Below are 9,022 nucleotides of genomic sequence, written 5' to 3'. Positions count from 1 at the left end.
CGAAAAGAAGATGAATAATCCGTAATTGAGTATATACCTAAGCATAAACTGGATCTTTTTCAGATTGGGTTCCACAACCAAAGAATCCATGAACAAAAGAGAGGTTCACATCTAATTCATACACATTCTGTGGGATAAACAACTATGGAGTAGATCAATTGTGTACTTAATTATCAGAATAGGATTCTATATATATTAATACTGAGACGATCTTATCCAAATTTTGGTGCTTTACTAGTTAAGTAATCATTTCTTACTTTTGATTAGGTATCTTAATCTCAAATGAGGCCCCTAAATTATATATTAGCACTAACCCATTAAGCTATCACGCCTTTCAATAATTTTCTGTTTCACCACCAATTATATCAATTTTGCTATCACGCCTTTCAACAATTTACTGATCTTTGAGGTGGGGATTTATTTTTCTTATCCTGCATAGCTAACATGTTCATACATCTAGAATATTCAACTTAACGTATGTAATTAATTACTCCCTCCGTCCCAAAATTATAGTCATGTTCTCCAAAACACTACAAAAAAACACCGATATAGCGACAGAAAAATTCCGTCTCTAAAATAACAAATCCGTAGCTGAATAAGGTTAGAGACGGAAACAGAGACGGAACACGTCCGTTGGTAAAAAGCCTGTCGCTAAATGGATATAGGGACGGATGGCCAGGAATCCGTCCCTGGAGGAGCGACGGAAAACAATCCGTTTCAAAGTCTGTTGCGAAGATGTAGGAACAGAATTATATTATTCCGTCTCTAGGTTTAGAAACAGAAAAGATTATCCGTAGCAGAATCTAGAGACGGTTTATGTAAATCCGTCTCTAAATTCAGGAACAGAAATTCTTTTTCCGTCTCTGATTTTAGCTACGGAATTTATTTTTCCATCTCTGGTTTTATAATATGAGATTTTCATCTTTAGCTACGGATTTATAGTTTTCTGTCGCTGTAATTCAGAAATTATAATATCAAATATTTGTTTTAAGGAAATATATTTTAATGAATCACAAGCTTAAATTACCTAAACTTTAAATATTAAAACTAAAACAAAAGAAGCTCACAAAATGATAATTGTTAAATATTAATAGAAATTTTTAAAGTATGTCAAAGGTAACATCATGTACCACAAAAGTTGCCCCTGTACTTAGTATTTTTTCTAATTAACCAAGCTTAAAAAGTAGCCAACAAGTGGAGGAGCTTGTACCACTATACAAAGGCAGCCCCTCTAATTAACTAAGGTTAATAATTAGTACCTTTAATCACAAATATAATACCTTGAGGCCTATTTTAGAAGTACTATGCATGCTAAATAAAATAACATCAGGCTTCACAGCATGTACAAAAAAACCACCTTCATTCCAAAAAGCAATCTTCAGTCTAAGGTTGCGGTCATCCATCTACGACGTAGAAGTAGGAGTGGTCGAGAGATTGTTGGCTTGCACAATAAGTCGAAATTGTTCATGAAGATCCTCCAGAATTCTTTGAGTTTCGGCAAGTCTTTTTTGAGTTTCAGCAAGGTTCTCTTGAGTTTCAGCAAGGTTCTCCTTAGTTTCATCAAGCTCTCTCTTTTGCTCCATTACATAATTTGTTCGTGATTTTTTGGTCCTCCTATCTCCGGGTCTCTCATAGAAAGAGTTAGTAGCTGCCCCCAAACCAAATATCCTTCCCTTTTCACTCCACCCACCCGTAGCTTCAAGGAACAACTCATCTTCTGTCTTTCGATTCTCAACTTCACATTGTAGATTTGCGGTTTTTCTACCTATGAAATCTTTCTGCCAAAAAACACAAACACCAAAACATGATTAAGTGCCTGATTCAATATTTGTAACATATATATATGATTAAGTGATTAAGTGTGTGATTCAAATATATATGTACTGTATTGTAACTGAATGGTGCATAAATTGTATTCACTGAATTTCCCTCACTGTTCATTTTTTGTAGGTATGTCAGACGTTGTTCCCAGTGCTCCTTACTCTGATTTCAGCATTAACAGATACAAACAGAAAATTAAAACTTAACATTGTTGTATTTAGGTTCTTGGCTTCAAATTTATGTTATGATTAGAACTGCTAATAATGACAATAACCTCGGTTATGTGATTCAGTTCATTCGTTTAATTAGCTTAAGCCTTTAAATTGATGGAAAAACTTGGCTAGGTGATTGTAGTTTCAACATAACACCTAAAATTTATGATGTTTGAGTATGTGGTTCACAAGTGAGACTAAAGAACAAGTGATGGCTGAAAATTTCGGCAGCACTTCCCTTAAATATGGACAACCTAAAATTTAATTTAGGTAATTACGTCAACTTTAACCTGTTTCAATTTCCAACATTTCAATAGATTCACCATCCAATATCCAATAATCATCACCAGGGTGTTATCACAGCTTATGAAGTAAATCCAAAGCTACGACGATAGGATTACATTTGTACTATATAACTTAGAAGTGGTATCTTAGAGTTGTGTTCCATGATACTTACCCACACAGCTTCTGCCTTAGCATTAACAAAGCAGCCACCACTATCCGCATGAGTTTCATAGTAGACCTCAGATGGAGATGGTTGATATCCCAGCTTCTTTTCCTATTCATTTGTACATAAAATACATCAACGTGGCAAAAAGCAAGGTAGAAATAACTACTGAAACCTGGCACAACTAAAACCATCATAATAAATAAAAACCAGAACAATACGTAACTAAAACATAAACAATATAACCTGAACAAAACTGCAAAACTAGAATAGAAAGATCAAACCTGAACAGAACCAATCTTATGGAAATTAAAGAAAGATGCACTATGCTTCTTGGAAAGAAAAAATTACCAATTTTAGCCTCATTTGTTCTGTAGATATGGATCCTTGGCGATGGCGAATCTTTTGGTCTCCATTTCCATCCCGATTTTTCTTACATTGCTCTGCTTTTTTTTTTGTTCTCCTCTTCTGATCTAATCTGAATCATTTCTTCCCTTACGGTAGGAGGACACCATTCAGCTTGGTAGCTAGGTTCATTGCATACCTTTGACACTATACCAGTAAGGCCTGACCTTCGATTTCCATCCCTTCTTAACAAGTTTAGCTACTGATGGATCCCAAGAGAACTCGTGCTTCATTTGAGTATGCAAGGATGAAACAATTAGGAAGTAATATTTTGATAAAGATGAACATAACTAAAAGAAAATCCCGTTAAATATTTTCAAAAAATCGAGTCATGGCCTAAAAGAAACCCATTGGCATTAAAAGAGTTCATACAGAAATTAATACCCTGTTCCATGAATGATTAGACGGTCAACCAATAAATGAGTTGAAGTTTGAAAGCACTATATATGATGCGAGTTCTTATGGTGTTGAATTGGCAGGATTTGGATTCACTTAAATGGTTGATATGGCTTGTAACAAAGCCGAGTTCTTTATTGTTCAATCCTTCCCTCGACTCTAACCAAAATAAATTGAAATTTTCATGCAGCAAGGATTTTGAGAAGGCTGCCAGCTAGTCACATGGTTTCGAGAATTTAAGGCATATCCAAAAAGAAACACATTACTCACCAAGATACTCTACTACTCATTCCTCAAAACAAAAAAAAAAGATACTTAACTAGTCAACAAGTTAAAGTTTGGGGCACCAAACAGGAAAAGAGTGCTGGTACTTCGAGTTTATTTCAACGTTTTCTTTAGGATTATTCTATTTGTCAGTTTTACCCTTGGATGCTGGCTGGTATTATACAGGTGGATCTGCAGATCATAATGTTCACTACTATGACTTGAGAGTTGAGAAACATTAGCTAGCCTGCTCATGTGTTTTCTGGTCATAAAAAAACTGTTTCATATGTTCATATATTCTCTGCCAACGAGCTTGCTTCTGCATCAACTGATAGCACTTTGCGCTCGTGGGATATCAAGGAAAATAAGCCGGTAATAATTAAAGTATCTCTATTTTGTGCTAACTTACTCATGGGGAAACTAGAACTTAATAGGCAGCTTATTAAGTTCATTTTTGCCAAAAAAAAATACTCTATCAATTACACTCTTCAGTTACACCAGGCAGCATTAATAAAAAGACAAACCAGGCAGCATTAAATGACAACTAACAAGAGCATAAACCTTTAAAAAGACAAACCTTGAAAGCATTCCACCACCTCTGTTGAACTTGTGGAGGAGTCATCTTCCAATTGCAATAGGGTCCCTTAAAATATGACTTATAAGATGTCGCTGAAACCTTATTAACCACAGCACGATGGGGGAACCTGTTAGAAGAGAAAATCTTAAAATAATAATATATAATGAATACAACAATTTATTATTTATAGACAATTTAATACAACTCACCATAACCCATCAGGGTGCAGCACATGTTCGTCCTTTTCAGGGTTACCTGTCTCATCAGTTATGTTTGTGATTGTCTCATGATTATTTCCTACATCAGCATTGTGGAGGGGGATAGTGTGGGGCACCTGATGGGGCACTTGACGGAGCACCTGGTGGACTGTGTTTGGCAACTGACGAGTTGTGTTAGTTGCTTCCATTGTCGTGTTTGTTGTTGCCTGGTGAAAAGTGTGACAGATGCTTGCTGCTTCTTGGTGACTGGTGTTTGTTGCTGCCTGTATCAAGGAATTAGGCACATGGTGTACCATGCTTGCTGCTGCCTGGTACCTTGAATTACGCACATGATTCAGTGTGGTTTCTTCTGCCACATGCCCATAATTTGGCAGCTGATCTGGAGTATCTTCACCCGTACTGTGAGTATTTGTTAGGCCATTAGACCGGTATCCTGGAGGTCGAATGATGGCACCCCTCCCATTCAAGCCACCTCTACGTCTATATGACATCTGTATGTTAATTTTTCATACATAATAACAAGCAAACAAGTTAATAAATATTACAATACCATAAAAACAACATCACTAAACAGGTTAGCAGCAACAAAGACAACATATGAAAAAAATAGAATGGATAAGAACAACAGAACAGTTGAGCAAGAAATCAGAATAGCAGAATCAAAAATAGAAAAGATAAGAAATGACAGATGAGTATTGTGCCGGTCGATTAAGTTAATTGTTAATTGATCGATCTAACAAGATTAATTGTAAAGTTGTGCAACTGTCTGTATGACCTTCCCTGTAGACACACGCTAATTAGGAATAACAAACAAGGAATGGTTGAATGAACCAACAACTAAGCACAGAATTAACTACGTAGTACTTCTGTACTTGTACAAAGAATAAAATAACCTGATGCAACAATATTCAGTAATCATTAGAGATTATTTCATTTGGCAACAAACTCTAAGATGAAAACAAATACATAGTAACTATTTAATTTCCGAAACAAGATTCAGACAAGGCAAAAGGTTTCTTTTCAGTTTTCACTAAACTTTGTTTAAGCTAGGTTGTTTTCATTCAAAACATAGTGGAAAGCACATTAAAAGTTCATTTAATCTCAACTTTTGTTCAATTAATCCACCTTTTTCCATTTCTTTTTTATTTCCACTTTTTTTACCGATTTAATTACAAAATGCCATGCTTTTTGCAATATTCACAAATCACAGACATTGATTTTCAACTTCCCCCATATTTTTCCGCAAACATCATATTCTCAAACATTAATATTAACACACAAGTCCTGTTCTGTTATCAATCTAGAAGTACTAGTAACCATTTGGAGCTCATAACTGCAAGTATATTTCTGATGCACACTGAGTTTTAAAAGCGTTTAATATAAAACGCAATGGTTGATATAGTGTTAGTATACCCAAATAACTGAAATGTGCAACAACAATCAAATAACTGAAATGCGTAACAACAATCAAAACAGCAATCAAAACTGCGCAACAACAATCAAATAACTGAAATGCGCGACAACAATCAAAACTGCGCAACAGCAATCAAAACTGTAAGTCAAAACTGCAAGAGTTTAATATTTCGATGCACATTGAACAAAAGTCGAAATAGGTTGATATATTGTTATCATACACAAATAAAAATAACGCAATAAATCTATATTATAATGTGAATCTTAATGATTCACAAATAAGCTTCTAAAAAATGTTAAACCTTCAATAAGTTTGAACCAGCTGATGCTGAGTCTCCATATGAGTACTGATTTTCAATGGAGTAATTATCCACAAAAAATCATTCAATAACATAGATGAACAAAACAACATCAAAATAAATTGCTCAAACCAATAAATCATCAAAAATCAAGGAAATTCAGTATGAGTTTCAATGGAGTAATTCGCAACCAAAACGCAGAGAAATTAAAAACAAAGGGGGGAAAAATCAAAAGATAAACTTATCTAAAAATATTCAATTAATCAGTGAAATCAAAAACTTCAACAGGTAAGTATGACAAGTAATCGATTGCATAAATGAGGAATTCATCCAACAAATCACACTTTAGTAGAAAGAGTGAGGCATACCTGAAGAGGAAAAAAAAGTGAACCACCAAACCCTAACTCTAAGCCCAGAGGAGAGAGGTGGACGTACGGCGTGAAGTAACCCACCGGAACCGTGGGTGTTCGAGGAGAGAGGAGGCGAAGAGTTACTCGGTAGTCGGTGAATCTGGAAGTTGGGTGAATTTTTTGAGTGCAGTGAGTCTTAGATTGAAGAAGGGAAGAGGAAGAAGAGTGACATTTTTAGGTTAGTGCAAACCAAAAGCCGAAATTTTTAGGTTCAAGCGGGGAAATGAAAATGTTGAGCGCGTAAATGAAATTTTGGGTCCTCCTTTCTAAAAATAATATTTTTTAAAAAATTAAACTAATTTTAGAAACAGAGATGTATTTCCGTCTCTAGAATTAGGGACGGATATAGGTTCCCGTCTCTGACTTATGGACGGAAATAGATTTCCGTTTCTAACTTTAGCTAGGGATAATTGACTTCCGTTTCTAAGTTAAATTAGGGAGGGAATAATATTTTTCCGTCTCTAGTTTAGAAACAGATTTATTTCCGTCTCTAACAATCCGTTGCTATATAGCCTATATTTTTGTAGTGAAATCGGGCGTCCTAAAATTATAATTTTGTTTCTAATTTTGGTTATTAAAGTCTCCACTTTCTCATGTACTATGTTAATTAAAAAATGCATTGAAAACACAACAAAACTAAAACAAATACTCCTATATTCCACTTTTTCTTGTACTATATTTCTGTTTTCCATGTACTTTATTCCATTTCTCCATACAAATCAATCATCATTTGTACTTTATTCCACTTTTCCATGTACTATATTCAATTTTTCTCAAAATTCGTATTTTTTGTCAGACGAGACTATAACTGTGGAACGGAGAGAGTGCATGTCAACCAAACAACTAACTAATTAGTTAAAATAATAATGACTTTAGGCGTTATGAAGAGTTGAACATAGGGTATATCTAGTCTTTGGAGCACTGAAAGTCTGAAACAACAACGATGCACACCCCATGTTGTTAATCATCCAAAAATAAAATGACCCACATAAACATACAAAAGTTGGTAAATTTTGAATTATTATTGTTTTAATAAAGAAGACAATCACATGGTCCGTACAATTACTTGGTCATGTCCTGTACGGATCAGTGGTGCCACTGTTGTGAATGGTACTCCGTACTAGCTACTCCGTGTTTATTTTATAGTTGTTGGCAGACGCGCTATCGCGCGCCGTTCCCCAAGATAGTCAAAAATTAATAGTGTAATTATTTTTAGTAAAGTATCTCAATTATGGTTGATAAATGTTTGTTTGGAGAAAAAAACATATAGTTTAGGAACTACTAACACTTGTATTTGTCGAGATTGCATATGTTATCTTGTTCAACACATAATAATAACTCACGAGGATTCGAAATGATAAAGTTAAAGTAATATTATTCAAATATAAGAGGTATATAAATAATGACTAAGTTCTAAGAAATATACAATCATTAACTTTGCCGCAATAAGCTACAGTTGTAGTTACCTAATCTTGGGAAACACACTACTTACGTTCCATCTTATATTTTCACGGATAGAAGCAAAGCCTTCTGTTGAAGGGCTAGAACTCAATAACAAGTACTTAATCAATCCTTAAAATAGAAGGATGCTGAGCAAAACTAAAAACTACTACTTCCTCTTCCTCTTTCTCACTCTTCGCGTCTTACTTACGAGTAATATTATGCATATGGTTCATCATGTGCTTATCTTCAGAACTTGTATTCAGACTAATTTAGCCATTTGTTTATTGAAAAGCACTAAGAATTATTCAACCATCATAAACAATATCCATAATAATAATATGACAACGAATATTTCATTAATGTTCCACTGCAAGTAGCTTTAACTTTAATTGCAAAAGAACAAACAAGATCTTACTATCAATACAATTAGCTTTCATTAAAAAAAAATTATTACAATTAGCAACTTCATATAACATCAACATTCAATTACATAAAACAGAAGATTAAAAAGAACAGAAAAGGACCAGCGCTTCTTGATCACCATATCAAGTCTGCAAACTGCTTGATCACCATGTCAAGTCTGCACACTGCAATTCTTCACTTTGCCAAAAACAAAAAACTATTTCTGCAGTAAGACAATAAAATAAATTAGAAAAAAATTTATCAGGCCAACCAACCAAAAATCGCGAGAGAAGTATTTATGATCAAAATATACAATCAAGTATTCTAAAACACCATAATCAGTTTCCAAAAAAACCCGAGCATAAAGAAGATCAACGAAAAGACACTTTATAAATGTATAACCATTTCTATGTTCCTCGAAAAGCCAAATAAGAAGAATATATAGACCCCTTCCCAGTATACTACATCTAATTTCTAGACTGCATATTTTAATTTAATACTCTGTTCAAATCACTGTATGATTTCACCAAAAGACGAACAAATGAAGACATTGGCAGTGGAAACAATGAAGAAATTAAGTTCCCGAATTACAAAATAATGAATTCAGATATGGGGAACTGAAGTACTAAAATCAATAAATAAATCAGAGATATAAACGGCAAATGAGAACAACAAATTCAAACAACATATTTTCTTCAACAGTTTATGCAAGCA

The 9,022-nt window shown here is 34.2% G+C and overlaps 1 protein-coding gene across 5 annotated transcripts; it reads right to left on the bottom strand.

Moving 5' to 3' along the window:
* Nucleotides 1–1,063: 1,063 nt before the first annotated feature.
* On the bottom strand, nucleotides 1,064–6,706 carry LOC110781400 (uncharacterized). 5 transcript variants are annotated; one of them, XR_008929898.1, is made up of 6 exons: nucleotides 6,489–6,706; nucleotides 4,333–4,832; nucleotides 4,124–4,250; nucleotides 2,833–3,113; nucleotides 2,491–2,592; nucleotides 1,064–1,778 (listed from the first exon to the last, which is right to left on the bottom strand). XR_008929898.1 is itself a non-coding variant. In XM_056838654.1 (6 exons), exons 4-6 carry the CDS (start codon nucleotides 2,845–2,847, stop codon nucleotides 1,404–1,406), a joined length of 492 nt encoding a protein of 163 aa, XP_056694632.1. In that variant the 5' UTR covers nucleotides 2,848–3,113; nucleotides 4,124–4,250; nucleotides 4,333–4,832; nucleotides 6,422–6,706; the 3' UTR covers nucleotides 1,064–1,403. The 5 variants fall into 5 exon arrangements, 2 of the variants coding, with proteins under 2 accessions (XP_056694632.1, XP_056694633.1); XR_008929896.1 differs by having other exon boundaries at nucleotides 6,422–6,704; XR_008929897.1 differs by having other exon boundaries at nucleotides 1,064–1,774; nucleotides 6,422–6,704.
* Nucleotides 6,707–9,022: the final 2,316 nt, after the last annotated feature.

This window comes from Spinacia oleracea, chromosome 3 (genome assembly GCF_020520425.1).
Source record: "Spinacia oleracea cultivar Varoflay chromosome 3, BTI_SOV_V1, whole genome shotgun sequence".
NCBI classification, from domain to species: domain Eukaryota; kingdom Viridiplantae; phylum Streptophyta; class Magnoliopsida; order Caryophyllales; family Amaranthaceae; genus Spinacia; species Spinacia oleracea.
Note: the sequence above shows the minus strand (reverse complement) of the source record. Positions and strands in the feature narration are given on the sequence as shown.